The 19669-nt window shown below is 37.5% G+C and overlaps 1 protein-coding gene across 1 annotated transcript; it reads left to right on the top strand.

Annotated features, from left to right (window-relative positions):
- The first annotated feature begins 16995 nt into the window (after positions 1–16995).
- LOC112167915 (CASP-like protein 5A2) lies at positions 16996–18979 on the top strand. Its single transcript, XM_024305013.2, has 3 exons — positions 16996–17436; positions 17547–17679; positions 18489–18979. Exons 1-3 carry the CDS (start codon positions 17219–17221, stop codon positions 18678–18680), a joined length of 543 nt encoding a protein of 180 aa, XP_024160781.1. The 5' UTR covers positions 16996–17218; the 3' UTR covers positions 18681–18979.
- The last annotated feature ends 690 nt before the right edge of the window (positions 18980–19669 follow it).

Below are 19669 nucleotides of genomic sequence, written 5' to 3' on the forward strand. Positions count from 1 at the left end.
TAAAAAGGTGTGTGACTGTTGTGCTTTATTTTCAGTCTATGTTAAATCACCGAATATATATTGTGTCCAGTTGGTATGTTTTGTTTGTGTGAACTGAAATATATGTCTAGTTTCTAAATTATTTAATTATTTATATGTTTTTGTGCAGGTTCTTTGTTTGGTGAAGATTTGATTGTGCAAATAGCAAACCTTTGCAACTTTTTGGGAATTGATACAATTTTTGTATCAAACATTACAATGTTTTTTGGAATTGATGGAGGACTTGATCAGTTCTTGTATCAAATCAGTTTTTGTAGCCTTTAGTGGCTTAGTACCTCAGTGCAATTATTCAGTGAGACTCTGAGGAACTGAGAATGTGAGTTTGAGACTTGAGTTTAGGTGGGATTTGTTATTATTTGTATCAACTCTGTAATATCAAAGTATTCAATGATGTTTTTTTTTTAATAGTTTGCAAAATTTGCTTTTATGTGAGTTAGACAAAAGCCCGGCTCGACCCTATTCGGAAAGGCTAGCCCGGCCAGGCCCATTTGGCCCTTGCAGAATGGGCTTTAAGGGCGTAAGGCCATCTCCAACCCAAAGGGCTGAAAATGGCCCTGGGGCTAAATTTTAGCCCTAAATTTTGTACTATTCATTGATCTGACATCAACCGTCTCTAACCCGTCAAGGCTAATTTATAGCCCTAAAATATATTTTAACATTTTGGTTATATATATATATATGTGTGTGTGTGTGTGTGTGTGTGTGTGTGCGAGCTTATTTTTTAAAGTCAATTGACTTATAGTAATTGAAATAATTTATATGATAAAAAATATTTTTTCGATTGTATTTTTTTTAAAGATAATTAAAAATATTTTTAGCTAATTTTGAAATGAAATAAAATTGGAATCATATTTTTAATATTTATTTTATTCATGACAAAGTAAGAAAAGATAAAAGTTACAAGCAAAATTTATTCATAATAAATCAAAGTTACAAGGAAATTTTAATAGATTATAACAATTTATTTGGGCAACATTAATTACTCATCCGAGTCATTGAATGACATTTCCGGGCGGTACTCATTCGACGTCGAACCGGATGACAGAAACAACTCACGGCGCCGAATTTTCTCCATTATCTCCCTTTTCTTTCCGTCATAATACTCTTTACTCAAAGTAGTAAAATTGATGGTTTGCATTGCTAAAATAGCTTCTTCCCTATCACGTTCTCTTCTCTCTTCCTTGAGTTGATCTCTTCTTGCTCTTTCCTCCTTTGATTTATGGAGATCTTCTCTTAGTTGATTTAGGTTTGCCACCATTTCTTCTCCAACGTTACTTTCGGCTTCTTTTGTCTTGGCAAGTCTTCTTCTTGCTGCATTTCGCCCAATTGGCCTACGATTTTTAGTTGAAGAAGTTGTTGGTGGAGAATGGGTGGAACTTGTGATGATAGGTTCAACATCATCATCTAATTCGAATGAAGAATTTTGTTGTGATGTTGCTGTGTTGTAAATAACTTGTGGTGTATCTTCAAAAGTCGCCCAATTACATTCTTTGGCCAATTTGTAACAATTGAGAAAATTAAAATTTTTCCTCTATTGTCATCCCGAAAATACTCTTCGGCTTGGCATTTCTATAAAATGTATGTTGTAAATTATGAGCACAATTAAATATAATCTACATAACAATATGATACAAAATTTAAAAAATCACATTGTATTTTAAAATAAATTTTTCTTTGAAAAAATACTCACTTGATCTTCAAGATTGCCTCCACTTTGGTTCCTCCTCTCGGCACGTTTGATGCAAGATTGTCATTTGTTCATTTGAGGAAAAATGTGTTTTTGCCACCGAGATTTGCAACTCTCCCACGTCCTTTGTACCAAAATAGTATTTTGGATCTCCATGAATTTTTGTTGGACTTGGACCCAAAGACCATCTTCCGATTGACTTGTACCATTGACGGAATTTTGGGATACTTTCACGAAAGCAACGGTGAGTGCTTCATCTTCCAACGGTGACCAATTCACACTTCTTTTTGACGAACTAGTCATTTTCGATAAAAGTAAAATAAATGAGAGATTAAGAATAGGGAGAAAATAAAAGATTTAGAATAGAAAGATATATATGAAGAAGTAGAAAGAAGATGTGAAAAAGAATGTTGAAATCATATTTATTTATAGTGTAAAAGTTTTTTTTTTTTTTAAATAAAAATAAAATAAATTTTTTTTCAAACCAACGGCTAGCCGTTGCTGACATCATGCTCCGGTCAGCATCAATTGCAGCCCGTGGGCCACCACCAATCTGATCCATTTTTTTAAAGGGGCAAAGTGCTACTCAAAGTGCTATATTTAGCACTACAACCTCACATTCGGCCTTCTATTTTGGCCTTTCGGCCTTTTGGCCCTTAGGTTGTTGGGTTGGAGTCCAAATGGGCTAAAATTTAGCCCTTTAGCACTTTAAGATCATGGGTTGGAGGTAGCCTAAGGCCTTCTCCAACCCATGGAGACTAAGGGCTAAATGGCTATAATTTAGCCCAAATCATCTCCAATCCATGAGACTAAGGGCCAAAAGGCCAAAATAGAGGGTCAAATGTGAGGTTGTAGTGCTAAATATAGCACTTTGAGTAGCCCTTTGCCCCTTTAAAAAAATGGATCAGATTGGTGGTGGCCCACGGGCTGCAGTTGATGTTGACAGGAGCATGACGTCAGCAACGGCTAGCCGTTGGGTTTTTTTTTTTTTTTTCTTGAGTGTACCATGAATTTGATATTTGCTATGTGATTGAGTTTTCAAAGCTTTCAATTTCTGATTTTAATAATTGTCAGGGTTGTCACTGACAAGTGTTTGCATTTTCTTACTTTGTTATGTAACTTTTAAATGCTTATGTCATGAATAAAATAAATATTAAAAATATAATTCTAGTTTTATTTCATTTCAAAATTAGCTAAAGATATTTTTAATTATCTTTAAAAAAATACAACTGAAAAAATATTTTTATCATATAAATTATTTCAATTGACTTTAAAAAATAAGCGCGCACACACACACACACACACACACACACACACATATATATATAACCAATCCAAAATGTTAAAATATATTTTAGGGCTATAATTTAGCCTTGACGGGTTGGAGACGGTTGATGTCAGATCAATTAATAGTACAGAATTTAGGGCTAAAATTTAGCCCCAGGGCCATTTTTAGCCCTTTGGGTTGGAGATGGCCTAAGGGTTTGCATTTTGAGGCCTCAGCCCGGCCCTAAGTTTCGTTGACTTAGTCAAAACCCGGCCTGGCCCTATCCTAATCCCTAAATTTTAGGGTAGGGTTGGCCCTAGCCCGGCCCATGATGAGGCCTACACCTTGGATTCAACATGAATAAGTTCTATATTGGAAAGATATCTAAATAATGTGCATACAATATTTATTTAAAAAAAAAAATTCGTGATGAGAGTTATTTCATTTTGTGTAATCATTTTGAGCGAGTGCATGAAATCATACCTTTCTTTGTTTTAATTTTTTTTTTCCATCAAAACTACTAACAAAAAGAGCAGCGAGATTTTTGATCATTGCAAATCTAAAATACTATTCATACTGTTAGACACTTAGTGGAGTGGATGTCTAGTAAACTAACATCCGTACAAGATACAAAAAGTGGAGATATTGGTATTAGTATTAGTATTGGCGCAACTATAGTTGGTGTATGCACTTGAGATGCTTGTACATTGTTTTCCACTACAATATTCCTCACATAATTATAGTCATTGTCCTTTTCTTCTAGGTTCATTGCAGCAACCACAATATCCATATAAGCCTTTAATTGGTATCGAACTGTTTATATCATGTATATATGCTGCACAAACATTGAAAGAACACGGCCAATTGGCCATCAAAAGAGACTTGGATCCTAACTCTACAAGATAGGCCCAAAGCTTAACACATATACTAGTCTCACATTCCTAATTAACTTTGATAGGCCACACCTAAGCCCACATGAGAAAGGGAAGGGTGACAAGTCCAAACCTAACATTATAAATACATGTCTCTCTTCTCATGTAAGGTAAGCAACCACTCTCTCCTTACTCCCATTTTGTCTACATTCTTACTTAATCTGACATAGGCATCAGAGAGTCATAGACTGGGAACCCCGATCTACCCTCTGATCTTTGTTCGTGATTGACAGGTGATGGAATCCGGCAATGGTCTGCTCTCTTGTGATTCTCGATTCTCCCACAGGAACCACACAGAAACAATGTGTAACGTTCCCTCGTCTTGTTACTTAGTGAATGATTGCATTCAAGAAATTTCTTGAGTCAATAGATATTGTGACATCATAATCTCCCTGATTTTAAAGTCATGCCCCATTAGGTCCAAGACGAAATTCTCTCCAACTATCAAGACTTTCCAATAGGATGCATCTAAATTCAAGAAACTTTAAGATCAGTAAAAAAAAAAACAAAACAAAAAAAAGATTAATTTTAGTTTACCCCCCTGAGGTTTAGGAGTGTCATCATTTCACCCCCTCTACTCTCAATTTTAAATTTTTACCCCCCAAGCTTTCCAATTTTAGTCTTTTGTGTCTAATCTCTCACGCTCCGTCAAATTTAGACGTTAACTCCGATAATGAGGCCTACTTTGAGGGCTAAAATGGTAATTTCAAGAAAAAACAAAACAAAACAAAAAAAAAAACCTCTTTAGGGGCTAATCCAATGTCGTTTTGGCCTCTTGGCCTCTGCTCCACCATCCCTATTATCCTCATCTCAGCCCTTGTAGTAGAAGTCGCCTTGCCCGACTCCTTTTCCTCTTGGCCTTTGCCGCCTTGCTCCTGCAACAAAAAAAACTCCATCTTCTTCTTCTTCCATCAGTCCTCTCCCCACCAATAATGTCTTAAGACCCAATTTCAGTTCATCACCCAAATCCAAACACCAAAAAAAAAAGAAAAAAAAAAGGAAACAACAAAGAGAGAGTGAGAGAACTAGAGCGAGACCTTGGATCTGAGGCGACTGGACTCTTCAAATCCATCGGCAATGCCATAAGGCGTGCCACCACTCCACGAGAGCTGCGTGGTAGGGCTGCATCTAGTCGAGTCGTCCTTCTTATTGTTATTCTGCCGCTCCTTGAGGAAGACACCGCCGTTGCTGGCCCAGAGGCCTTACTACGTGGCAGCCGGAGCCCCCACCGCTAAATCAAGGACTTGGCCGTGAAGGGATACTAGAGAAGTGAAGATGACGATGACGACGCTTCTCGCGACTCCTTCATAGAGTCGGTCATCGCCGCCCTTATCCACTCGTCCCTTGCCATCATCATCGAAACTTTCAGAGATCGAGAAGAGAATGAGGAGGCTTTAGAGAGAGAGAGAAGGGGCTGAGATGAGGATAATGGGGATGGTGGAGCAAAGGCCAAGAGGCCAAAACGACGTCGGATTAGTCCCTAAATAGGATTTTTTTTGTCTTGAAATGACCATTTTAGCCCTCAAAGTGGGTCCCATTATAGGAGTTAACGTCTAATTTTGATTGAGCAAGAGAGATTGGACAGGGAAGACTAAAATGGGAAAGGTTGGGTGGTAAAAATTTAAAATTGAGAGTAGAGGGGGTGAAATGATGATCCCCAAACCTCATAGGGTAAACTGAAATTAATCTAAAAAAAATAACACATCATGTACCTAAAATCATCATATTCCTATTTCTGAAATTATATTGTTTTAGCGATATGTTCCATTTTTTTTTTAGGCTAAAAGGATCAGTTCCTATTGTACGTTTTATGACATTTTAACCTTAGGCTTTAATACCACTTTGTCAACCCTATCCCGTAAATTTAAATTTTTTTTTTCCCGAGTGAGGGTGTGAATTAGTTCTTAGTTACCAAAGATAATAAATACTTCGATGAAAAAAAACTAATGAAATATAAATTAGAGATGACTTAGTTCTAGATTAACACACTTTATTACATAAGTTTCTTATTACAAAATAAAAAGAAAGCAAGCTCATGAAATAAGCTTGATTATACAAAGATAAACAACAAGCTAAGCATTAATTTTTTTCTTCTAGTTCCAGACTTCCAAAATTAAGATCCTAACCCTTAAGAATACCATTTGCAAAAATTCATGAGGGGTAAGCTTTAAGCCCAGTAGAGCAAACCTCATGTATATGCAATATGAATGAGCATATATAGTATATGAATAAAACTCAAGTCACTTCATTGTCTCTATTTTGTTACTCTTGTACTAATCTCGGTCACTATGGTCATATGCCAAAATAAGATAATTTTATCCCTTCTCTTCTCAATTGTATATACAATAGGCTGACAAGCCTAGTCCCTTACAAGTATTAGACTCAACCCTACCAAATTTTCATTCTTTCCCAACTTCTAATAACTCAGACCATGATAAGATATAAGATGCACTGATAAACAAAGCATATTATATATATATATATATATATATATTCACTATAACGTAATCATTCATAGCAACATATGTCAATCAAGTGTATAAATAAGTGTATGAAATCATAATTGAGATTCCCCAAACTTTCTCTACCTTAAATTTAGCTTAGTAATGTTGAGACTTTGCTTTCAAGTCTCTCTCTAACAAACTTGCATCTGATGTTTCCAAAGTCTTTGTCTCTCTCTTTCTCTATTATTTTTAGTTATGTTTCTGTCTTATATGTTCTTACTTCAGGTCAAACCACTTTTATAATAGAAAATCTAATCATTAACACCTATAGGTAAACTAGCTACCTCCTAATATTATAACTTAGCTTAGTCAATTAGATAAACACATGAAAAACACCTTACTGCCAGGCGCCAGCTCCTGCTTAAAAATCACATGTGAGTTATCCAAATTTGCCACCTCATGTTTAAGTTTGCAGCTTAAGTTTTTAACTTGCTCAAAGAGCAGCCACATGTGGGCACATGTTTCCATGCTTTTAATTATGGATAGTATGGTACGAGTATGTGTTTCTAAGAAGTTAATAGCTGAATAAGCAGTTATGTATAAAACAAAACAACATTCCAAGTATAAGCTAATAGGTGGATCACCAAACAAGTAAAACAAAATAAAACAAATGTTTATACCTAGAAGTAAATTTAAATAGCAGGTGTTTTATTTCTTTCGTTTTAGCTCTAAAAGATTGATTTCCTAAATCAATAGGCAACTTCTGAACCTTATTTTTACTAAAACAGGCAAGTTAAGTCTCCTACACACACATATAACAAAGTTTAGAAGTAAGAGTAAAACTATTATTATAATATTAACTAAATAAAATTCAAATCTTTATAGTGAAATATGCGCATTATTGTACTTGGTCACTGAACATCTTGTTTGTTATGAATATATTGTTTAGCTCGACATAGCACCGCACCAACACTCTGCCACTAGAATGGTGTCAGAAACATTTTCTGCTACCTTAAAGGTAGTACTGATACATGCTTGTTCTATCCTTGCAGTCATCAAGTGAATCTAGCCTCCTTGACACTCGAAATAAAGCAACCCTTGTCGGTTACACTAATGCTGTTTATTTTTCAGACCTGCATAATGGACGTTCTCAATCTGGTTATGTCTTTACCATTGGGAATATGACAATATCTTGGAGGTCTCGAAAACAAACTCTAGTAGCTACTTCGACAAACCACTCTGAACTACTCGCGCTCTTCGAGGCGACTAGAGAGTGTATGGCTTCGAGTAGTTATTGCTCATATACGAAGTACTTGTGAGCTATCTCATGATCATGATGAACCAGTTGTCATCTATTTCATTTCCCTCTTCCTCATCATCTTTATTAGTTCGTAGTAAAAGAAGTCTAACCAAGCAATTCAATTGACATATCAAGTTTTCATTGGTTGGATGACGTCATTCTAGAGTTGGACCAATCAAATAATTTAGAGATGGTTTTTCCCACAAGTTTTGGAGTTTCAAACCAAAAAGAAAATAACGAGGACTAAAGAATGAGCACAAAAGTAGTCCTAGACATTAGAAAATGAGGGGATGCATGGAGACAAGAGTAGCCTCCACATTTTTCTTTATTTTTGTTTTGTTTCTTCTATGTGTAATTAAATTTTTATTAATTAGGGGTTTTCTTTGTAGCCCATAGGCATGATTCACATAGTATTTTGACCTTTTATCTGAATTTCTTTAATCAATAGACAAGGACATTTTTACTGCAAATTCATCGATGAGTCTTTTCATGTTTATTGTAGCAAACAATATGTACTGTTTAGAATTCTAGAGCTATGAGTGCTTGATGTCTTCTTCTTGTTGATAAGATTTCTCAAGCATTCTAGAGTAGCACTTGTCAGTCGAAGGCTGACATGTAAATTGGTTCTAGGTTAAGCAAGACAACATCGGTACTTGTAACACTTAATGACTCGATCACATCCTTTGAAAGCATAATGATTTCTACGTGTTGAATCTAGTAAGTAGACTTCTGGATTGCCTGTTAGAAAATAGGTTAGGTATAAAGTGTCTCTCACCTGGCATACACCGTAAGAGAGGATAATGTGTTGTATTCAAGTGTTGTGAACTAATGTTAGCATCTTCATCTAATAATAAAAGAAATTAGGTAGAACAATGCATCTACATGCATGATTGTTGTATGTGGATACCATCTCCCTTACCTTGTTTCTCTCATTGATTTAAAACCATCTTAAAATCTGATTTCTTAATTTTAGTTTCTGTTTTCGTTTTTGTCGAATTTTATTTCCATACAAAAAAATATAAAATAAAAACCCCAAAAATTTGTTTGCTAGTTCCTCTTTGTGTCTATTGTACTTCAGTATTCTTTCATACTTTTTAGAGTAGTTTAGGATAGTTAAATAATTAGATTTTCGACTGATGTTCATTAGGAACAGTTGTCCCTTTAGTGACTTTTTCTAAGTGACTTTTTCTAAGTGATTAGAATTCTTAGTTCTCTAGAGGAAATACCCTTGTTCCCTATACTATAAAAGATAAATTTAGGTGCGAATAAGGAAAATAATTAGCTTTTAATTTTGCTATTAGTAGAGAGTGATTGCTTGGAAGCTACAGGACTTATTTCTAGTGATGAAGAGTGTGCATCTTCTGTGGGAATGCCGGTTCATGAAATCAGGGACTTAATGGCTACTTTTTGGATTCCAAGTGTGGTTTATGCTCCAAAAGAAGCAAACAAGGTAGTGTTGCTCAATTCGTAGCCTAGAATATAGAGCTCAACTAGTTGGGGGACTCCTCAACGTCAGAACCAATTCCTGAGAATAAAGAGCTCTTTAAAAATTATACTAGTGTACATGAGATGTGGGATATAAACTCTATCATAATTGATGATGAAATCGTGCATTTCGTTGAGCATGAATTTGTTGAGTCTGATGATATCGAACCACGCTTCGTTGATGAATGAATGTCAACGTAGAGAGATTTAGCCTAGATGGAAAGATGCGATCCAGATTAAGTTTGATTCTTTAACGAAGAGGATGGTTTTCTAGCCAGTGATGCCAACTCCTCCTAACATAAAACCTATTGACTAATGGGTCTTCGTTAGAAAGCGTGTTGAGAAAAAAAGATGGTAATCTCGCCTTACGGCGCAAGGCTTCTCACAAAATGCCTTGGAATCGACTACGATGAGACATATTCTCTCGTAATGGATGTCATTGCACTCCACCACCCTGTCAGTTTGGTAGTTTCCGAATAACTGAACATGCAGCTTACAAATGTAGTCACTACGTATCTCTATAGAGATCTAGATAAGAAATGTACATGAGGGTTCATGGTGAACTTCATTTACCCAAGTCAAGTGGCTCTAGACCACGAAGCGCTTTTATAATAAGGTTGAAACGCTCACTAAAGTGACTACTTGATTGGGAAGGGATATGTCCATGCGTTTCCATAACAAGTTCTAGCGCGGTTCATGTTGGACATGATATTCATTAGAAGCCCTTAAAGAGTTAAGGGAAATCGCTAAATACTTGAAATCCGAGTTTGAGATGAAGGATTTTGGGAGAACATGATTATGTCTCGGTTTGAAACTTGAGCATCGTGTTGATAGATGCTTAGGCATTTTAACAAGGTCAAACCTTCAAGCACCCCCATGATCATCCATAGTCTTGATCCTGAAAAGGATCCTCTTCATCCAAATGACACTACAACAAATTTGGGCTTATACAACGAATTGATATGCAAGGATCTATACATTCTTTGCAATAGGTTGTATTATACAAAGAACACTGGAACTCCTTGCATTTAGTTTGCATGACATGTAAGGAACACATATATTCGTTGCATTTGGTTTCCCAAAGTGAAAAAAGTGAAAAACTCCTTGCATATAATTTGCATTTCCTTGCATACTATTGAGCAGGGTCATTGCCGCTTTGTGTATTCAATCTATTTCTCTCTCCATCTTCTTCTTTTTCTTTTTCATATTATTTGCTCTCTCCTCTATCTCTCTCAAACCCAGACCTAAGGGCACACTAAATACCCAAATCTGAATCTCAAAGGGTTCGTGCGTTTTCGCCATCCTTCTCCTTTACACACTCCAATTCCGCTCCATGATCTCTAACGAGAGTTGCCAGACAGGCATCTCGAACTGTCGCAAGCGACCTTCACCTCCTTTCGCTGCCGCAAGGACCGAGTGCTCCGCCTCAACCTCCACCTCTTGGAGGACTGAATCACCACCACTGTGGACGGTTATGATGGTATTCTGCATTCTTCTCCGGAGAAAGTACAGCGCCCTGCTCTATTCTTTAAGGGACAGTAAGTAATTTCTTTCAAGAATTTGGGGTTAGGGTTTCAAATTTTCAATTCGGCTTGTTTCAAATTGTTGCCTTCAATTTGGGTCTCACTTTTTGGGGTTTCTTTTAGATCTGGAGATGGGCATCATTGGTTTGATATTCTAATTCTCTTTTTGTGTTTTGACCTCATGAGGATATGGTATAACTCGTTCTTTTTGGCATGGAAAGTAAATTACACTGTCTGTGGTCTCACCTGTTAATGTTCACATACGACTTGGAGAAAGATATGACAATGTATAACCGTCCATGCAGATGCCAGATTAAAGATATTTTCATGAACAGATGCAGGATATTAACTGATTTGTAGAAAGATTGAGGATATTAATGGAGTTCTAGTTTTTGTAATGTGTTTTAAGTTTAGTTTGTTACGTAAGAGGATTCAGGAGTAGTTTTGTCTACTCAATAAAGATTGAACCTTGATGGGTGCTGAGTTGTTGAATTAAATTCATAGGTTGCAGGAATTTTCTGACTTAAAATTGTATAGCAAAAGAACAGAAAGCATAGATGACAGTAGGCAATCCCATCCTTAAGAAGCTTAGACAAAGCTCTTATCAGTCGGTGCATAGTTAGCCTTCTATATAGAAGCCTTATATTATAGTTTCCAAGACATTTTCAAGCAACCATGTGGCATATCTTTTTGGTTGATTATAATACATAAACCAAAATGCTACTGTGTGATTAATTTTTTTTAAATTTTTTATTATTTTCAGACTGACACCAAAAAGATATCTGCTGTCTTGATATTCTTTGAGACAATGCCATACATATTGGATGAAACCACTGGTTACATTGACTATGATCAGATACAGTGCTTACCCTTTCTCCTTTCTCTAACTTCTTTATTCTAAGGATTGGAAAGTCAGACTTTGTATCATCATGGCATGCTTCTCCATCTGACTTGCTTTCATTCAGGCTCAGAAATAGGATTTGAGAGGTTGTTGTCTGGTTTATTGTTATGCAGATTATATTAATAAAATATGTATATAATGATGTAGATGTTGGTAATAATTGACAATATTAATTGTCATGAAATGTTAATCTTTGGAATATTACTAGAACCAGGAACATAATATTTATTTAGCCTTGGCCTTTGGACAAACTTGAATTTGTCTTGTTTTTTCTCTGTTTTTTTTTATTGGGTACATGTTTGCCTAAATATTTGTGCTTTCAAGTCCCTGCTTTTGTAAGGAATCGCCACCATGTGACAGTAATGTAATATATCGAAACTATTTCTTTGCATGGATAAGTGCCCTGCTTTTTGCCAAGAGCTACTTCCACTCTTTTACTTTCCTTCAAATCTTAATCTTTGTTTGTTGAGGGCTGACCTATGCCACCAAAATATATCTGCAGTTGAAGAAAAGCACCACACTATTTAGACCAAGATTAATAGTTGCTGGTGCCAGTGCTTGTGCACGCTTGTACTACTATGCACGCATACGCAAGGTAATCTTTTGCTTGAGGTTCGCCATTGTGGCAATGATCAAGAAACACCTATAATGCTCCATCCTTAAGTGAGATATTTTTCTTATGTTGTTGTCAGGTCAGTGATAAGCAGAAAGCTGTTTTGTTAGCTGATATGGCACACATCAGTGGATTGGTTGCGGCAGGTGTTATTCCATCTCCTTTTGAGTAAGTAGATATTGTTACAACCACAACTCATAAGTCACTTCGTGGCCCTCGTGGGGCTATGATCTTCTTCAGGAAGGGGGTCATAGCCCCACGAGGCCATAACTCCAGAGTTCAAAGCTTACCCAGAGCAAGTTCTCAGTAATTCCGCAAAATTTGTAGAGGTCTGTGATCATCACCTTTCCAACACATTTATGCTAATTAGCAATACTTTTCATTTAGTTGGTTCTAATTAAGCTCTCGTGAGTATTTTTGCCATCTAAAATGCACACAATACTTTGTTTCCATTATTGTTTTGAAAGTATATGTCTCACTAGTTTTCTCTAATAGCTTTATGCCCTCTGAACATATAGAGCTTGCTAGAGAAGGGCTATGATCTTGTCTCTGGTGGAACTGACAACCATTTAGTGTTGGTAAATTTGAGGGACAAGGTCAAAGGAGATTCTTCCTTCCTATTATTGTTTGTTCTTCGTTTTCTTTTCTGCATCAGGGAGATTTATTTGGACCAAGTATATTCTTTCTGCTTGTTAGAAAAATCCTAGGGCCTTGGGAATGATTATGCCATGGTTACTTAAAGATAATATTACTGGACTAAACAACTCCAAAAGAGAGTGTATTGAACAACTCCATGATTAACACTGGCTGTCAATATCAATTTATATGTATGTCTTGAGTTTAACTATATTACTGTTCTGCTACATGGGTTGGTTCCTTGAGCTGTATATATACCAAGGTACTCTGGCTGCGCCAAAATGAAATCTTGCAATTGTACTTCATATTTTAGCTTGAATATATCTGTAAAGTACCTCGATGTTCCTCCATGAAGCCACATAATTTGATTTATATGATTGAATTTCAATGTTTGATGATTTGTTAGTTTAGGTGCAGTTGACTCTTTTCATGTGACTAAGCATCTTTCTTAATTAGGTACCTAAGCTCTAAACTCTAATGAATTGGCTTTCTTCCGGTGTTCTCATATTGAAGCAAGGAAATGGCCACTTGAAAGTTTTGTTGAAGGGATCTCGAGAGCAGATGAGTTGGTGCTCTATTGATGACTTTCCCCGTACCAGAATATACTCACTCCAAGCTTCAGTGATTTGCATTTGTTAACTCTTAGTTTGGTGCTCTATTTGTGCATATGTATATGATCTACAAATAAACTAATTGTCTTTTATTCAAGGAATAAAAAAAAATCTTGAATGACATTTGGGGTACTTTTCTTTTATTCAGTTTTAAGTTTTTTTTTGTTTTTTTTTTTAATACTAAATGCAAGGAATGTTATGCAAGGAATTGTCCTTGTATATCAGTTAACTAGAGTTAACCTCAGGTTCAGAATTCCTTGCATTTGAGATGACTAATTCCTTGCATTTGTGTTCACAAATGTAAGGAATTTTCAAGTTGTTGTATTTGCTCTTTTGCAAGGGCCTCTTTGCAAGGACTCAAATGCAAGGAATATTCCTTGTATTTGAGTTAATGCAAGGAATTTTCATTTTTTTACAAGGAAAAAATTCCTTGCAAAATGCCATTTTTCTTGTAGTGTGATGATAACGAAGATGTGCTAAAGGCAAAAGTGCCCTACTTAAGTACAATAGATGCATTATTGTACTTAGCTCAATGCGCAAGACCAGACATCTCATTTGCAGTGAACATGTTAGCTAGATATAACTTTGCACCAATGCAACGCCATTGGATTGGTGTAAAAGATATCTTTCGATACTTGAGATGTACGATTAATATGAGTTTGTTCTATCCCTATAGAGAGATGATGGATTCAGACCCATCACACACTAGGAACGATGCCAACACTGGCCTGCGTCCTCTATCCTTATCCCAAAAAGACATGTGTTTTGGAAGGTTTTGTTGATGTTTGGTATCTCTCTGACCCACACAAAGGTCATTCCCAAACTGGTTAAGTGTTCACCATGGGTAAGACCGCGATATCTTGGAGGTTTATAGAATAGACCATAGTCGCTATTAGGGCTGGGCGTCTGGACCCGAAAGACCAAGGACCCGACCCGAATAGAGGAAAAAAGCCCGATTCGGTTCGGTTTTCATATCGGAATTTTCGGTTCGGTCTAAAGCCCGACCCGATTTCATATAATCGGTTCGGTCTCGGGCTTCATATTTTCCTGGCGCGAAAGCCCGAACTGACCCAAAACTGGAGTTTATAATGGGTTTGGAAGAGAAGAAGAAGAAGAAGAAGAAGAAGAAGAAGAAGAAAGTGGAGTAGATGGGAAGGTGAGAGAGTGGAGTACAGATAGAAGAAGTGAAGTACCTCGATCTCTGTCAATCCCTCCCTCTCAGTCCATCACCCTTCTCTCTCTCTCCGTCCCTCGGTCCCTCCCTCTCAGTCTATCACCCTCCCTCTCAGTCCCTCGGTCCCTCCCTCTCAGTCGATCACCCTTCTCTCTCTCTTCGTCCCTCGGTCCCTCTCTCTCAGTCGATCACCCTCCATCTCAGTCCCTCGGTCCCTCCCTCTCAGTCGATCACAGAACTGCAGAACTGCAGTTTGGAAAACAGGCAAATCTTGTCGAACTGGAAATTGGGCCCGAAAAGCCCGAAAGACCGAACCGGCCCGAATAGGTTTGGTTTCTGTCGGTCTTCATTTCTAAAAAAGCCCGAACCGGCCCGAACCGAAAGTTTTGGTCTCGGCCTCTGCCTCGGTCTCGGTCTAGGTCTTACTGATTTTCGGGCCCGACCCAACACGAGCCCAGCCCTAGTCACTATATCTTCAAATAATACAGAGATTATTGCTCTTCACGAAGTGGTTCGTGAATGTATATGGATTGGATCCATAATAACGCATGTTTGAACAATTGTGGTTTGAAGTCTACCACAGATGTGGCTACGAGCATTTAGGATAATGCTGCTTGTTTTGAACGAATGAAGCAAGACTACATCAAAAGTGACAACACTAAGCATAATCAGCAACAACAGACTCTCCTTAAGATCAAACCTAGTTCACTTTGATCAAAGTGAACTAGGTTTGATCTGAGGACAGTGTGGTAGACTTGCTCACTAAGTCAATGACTAAATTCCACTTTCGAGAAACATGTTGGTAGCATTATTTGCGGAAGTTATCTGAACTCCCATGATCGTAGTCATCAGGGGAAGATGCAGACATCAAGGGGAAATGTCTACATGAATGGTCTCAAAACGTGAAAGTTGTGTTGTGCTCTTTTTCCCCTTCAACCAAGGTTATTTTTTTCCCACTGTATTTTTGTTACTCGACAAGATTTTTAATGAGGCAATGAGAGGAGCACCACGTTTGGGCGACACAAGGGGGAGTGTTCAAGTAAATCTAGAATATGTGTCTGGTCCAAAATCTAGATTACTTGACATAGTTGTAATACAATTATTTTTCCTTGTACAACTCTGATTCTATGTCTTGTAATCCTTTATATAAAGAGGCCCCTATTATCAATGAAAGTACTACGACTCAATTCTCTCCCAATTTCTGTTTTCCTTAAACATTTTCTTAATTTTAGTTTTTGTTTTTGTTTTTATCGAATTTTATTTCCATATAAAAAAATAAAAAATAAAAACCCCAAAAATTTGTGTGCTAGTTCCTCTTTGTGTCTAATGTACTTCTGTATCCTTTCATACTTTTTAGAGTAGTTTAGGATAGTTAAATAATTAGATTTTCGACTGCTGTTCATTAGGAACAGTAGTCCTTTTAGTGACTTTTTCTAAGTGATTAGAATTCTTAGTTCTCTTCAGGAAAGACCCTTGTTTCCTATACTATAAAAGATAAATTCAGGTGCGAATAAGGAAAATAATTAGCTTTTAATTTTGCTATTAGTAGAGAGTGATTGCTTGGAAGCTGCAAGACTTATTTCTAGTGATGAAGAGTGTGCATCTTCTGTGGGAATGTCGGTTCATGAAATCAGGGACTTAATGGCTACTTTTTGGATTCCAAGTGTGGTTTATGCTCCAAGAGAAGCAAACAAAGTTGTGTTGCTCAATTCGTAGCCTAGAATGTGGGACGATCAAGTTGGTTAAGGGTTGGACCTCATTGACTCCTGCAAATCATCGATAATGATAATCCCGTATCTAGAAATGATAGTAGGAATGCAAGTTGTTAACCTTTATCGCAACTGATCATTCCATTTATGTAATTTCTATTAGTGATTAATACAATCAGATTATTCTTCCAAAAAATGGTGGGAAAACAATTAAGAAATTCGAAATTAATGAAAGAAAAGAACGAGAATCTTAGAGTATGAAATATTTCATTTTTTCTCCACTTCACTTATTCCTATATGTGTGGTTTCTATACATAAAAAATGATCCAATTTCCTTTTTTTTTTTTGGGTTACGAAAATGGTGGCAACTTGTGCTACCACTTTGAGTTGGGAGCTGATTTCGGATAAAGCTCTCTCCAGGAAGAGTTTTTCACAAGTGGATGATCAAACGCTGATCTCTTTGAGTATTCAGCTCACATTTATCCAACTTACAGACATATACAGATTTTCGCTGGACTAAACCTCTCAGGTAATTTCTTTTTACAAAGCAGTACTATTTTTATATTTTTTATTATTTTTACCCGGATCAAATTATTTTAAAATACACCAAAAGCAAAAAGGAAACCACAGTGCCTAACCACTCCCACGAAAAAGTACAACAACGTAAAAACACAGCGAAGACGTCAGAATCTCATTTGGTGCGCAGGAGGGAGGAGTCAGAGTCATACCCACGACTCACAATAGTCTCAAAACCCATCTCCCCGATTCCCCCATCTTTTCATCCCCACCAGCCGACGACCAGATCCCACAAGACTCGTCGTTTCAGTTTCAATCCATCTGAAAAAGCCTCGGCTATGATTCTTGTATAATCCGAATACCCAAGAGAGGACTGAGGAAATGAATGTGAGCCACGGGTCGGTTCACCCGGTTGAAGATGTCCCCACCACAGACGGCGCCGCCGGCCCAAACCCGCCCCGGGTCCGAATGAAGGACCTCTCCGGCATGCCCGGCACTCCCGCCGGCCTCGCCTTGCGCCTTTCCCAGTTCCTCTTCTCCGCCGCCGCTCTCGCCGTCATGGCCTCCACCTCTGACTTCCCTTCCGTCACCGCTTTCTGGTGGGTCTCATCATTTTCACTATTTTTGTTTTATCTGATTTAGCTTTAATGTCAATTGGGTAACCAAATTGGATTATCTTTCTGGGTTTTTGGTGTTTGGTTTGGATCAGCTACCTAGTTGCCGCTACCGGGTTGCAGACTTTGTGGAGCTTCTCACTGGCCATTGCTGACGTCTATGCCCTTTTAGTGGGGCGTTCTTTGCAGAGCCATAAAGTTGTCTGCTTGTTCACTCTCGGCGATGGGGTAAGACGAGTTATGAATTCCAACTGATTTTCGCAGAGTTTTACAGTTTCAGCAATTTGGGATTGTTGGTGTTACTTTGTTTTGTTTGGTTCTTGCTTGTCTACATTCAAAATAGCGATTTTGTAAGTTCAGTTATTAATCGCCATACAAATCGTAGCCCTTATTTACAAGCTATATAGTTCTTTTACAAGTGAAGCTATTGAATCTGATTGATGATGCTGTCCTAGTCCTTGCTGATCACTAGTAATGCAAGAGCACAATGGATCCGATTCTGAGTTTATATGGTGCTTACAACTTTGTCTAGTTTTAAGCAAAAGTGGCTTTACCTTACTTGTATTACTAGTTTCTCTTGGCGGTAGTAAGTTGGTACTTTCTGTGATTGGCTTAGTCCTGCAGTTATTTTTGGACCTAAACTCGCTAATCCTAAGTCACTATAAGATGATCCTATTGTACCCGCAGAGGGGATATCGTTTTGAATATATGATACTGGAAGCATCTTTAGAATGTTAGAATCTTTAACATAGCTGATCAGGAAAGCTTTTACTTATATGAAACACTTTGTCATGTTCATTATGTAGTTTCCAAATATTTGGTATTGGAAGTACTTATTAATGGTAAAATATTAACAATCATATTAAAGGGTGAAAACACATGTAAATATCCTCTCTAAAGCAGTAGATTGGCCCATTGTTGCTGAGCATTTATTTTTCCTTTAGTCTTGCGCCATGCACTGTTTGAGTGTCTCAAGGCTTTATTTGTGAGCTGTGGGTGGCTGAAGCAAAGTACAATTATTATTTCTTTTGCTGCAGATGACATCCACTCTTACTTTCGCGGCAGCTTGTGCTTCTGCTGGGATCACAGTTCTTATTGACAATGATCTTGACAGTTGTGCCCATAACCATTGTGCACAATTTGAAACAGCTACGGCCATGGCTTTTATAACCTGGTTCACTGCACTACCATCTTTTCTTTTAAATTTTTGGTCGTTGGCATCCAGATGAATGCATTTATCGGAAAAGTTCTAGAACAGAATGATGGCTTTGGCCGTGTTGTAATGCCACCCGGGATCATTACTTGTGTTGTATGATTTTTCTTGCCTGTCATGTATTGGGATGTGCTTAATTCAAAACTTGTTGTATTTTTGTGTATAGCTGCCGCATGATAAATATTTGGGGGTGTGGATATGAACTGGTAGTTGATGCTCAACTAGGAGGTTGAATTGTTTGGACAGTCATGGTTTGTGATAAGCTTTGATGCTATGAATGTAGGAATGCAAACGTACATGAAGTTTGAACAGATATACTTGTGTTCATTTTAATTTTTGTCTTTGCATCTACTTCATGTTTATCGGCACGATCTTCCATTATTCTTTTTTTTGGTTACAAAGGAGGCTTAAAAGGCCTGTAAAAAAAGGCAAAACAGAAAATTAGTCCTCATGCCGCGTTCTGACTCTCCTAGCTCTTGGGAGATCACAAAGATCATCATTGAAGGTACTAGCAACATGAGGGGGAGGGGTATCAAAACTCATAATGCCATAGTCATGGCTGATACTTCCGTTAGCAAGAGCATCAGCTGTATAGTTGCATTCTCTGAAAATATGTAGGATCCTAGTGTGATGGAACATCATACATCTTTCTCATCAGTATCTACTAATCATCTGGTGTGAGGCACTTGAGAGAAGGAAAAGATTGGTCTCGCTGGTACAGCTTGTCTTCTTGCAGTGTGTAGGCATGCACGACGTTTGAGGCGTCTGGCTGCTATTCGATCTATGGGCAGTGTTCCATCAGTAAGGTATGCTATGAAGGGATCCATCCAAGAAGATTGTCTTGGTGGTTCAACTATGAAGATTTTAGAGAAGGCCTCAAAGATGCTTGGTTTGTCGATTGTTTCAACCTTGGTGTTGCTTGTATAGGTACCGGGAGGTGTAGTGGCTAGTCTTGCTAGAGCGTCTCCCCTTGCATTTTCAGCTTTGGTCTGCGTGATTTTGTAT

This window comes from Rosa chinensis, chromosome 5, assembly GCF_002994745.2.
Source record: "Rosa chinensis cultivar Old Blush chromosome 5, RchiOBHm-V2, whole genome shotgun sequence".
In the NCBI taxonomy this organism is placed as follows: domain Eukaryota; kingdom Viridiplantae; phylum Streptophyta; class Magnoliopsida; order Rosales; family Rosaceae; genus Rosa; species Rosa chinensis.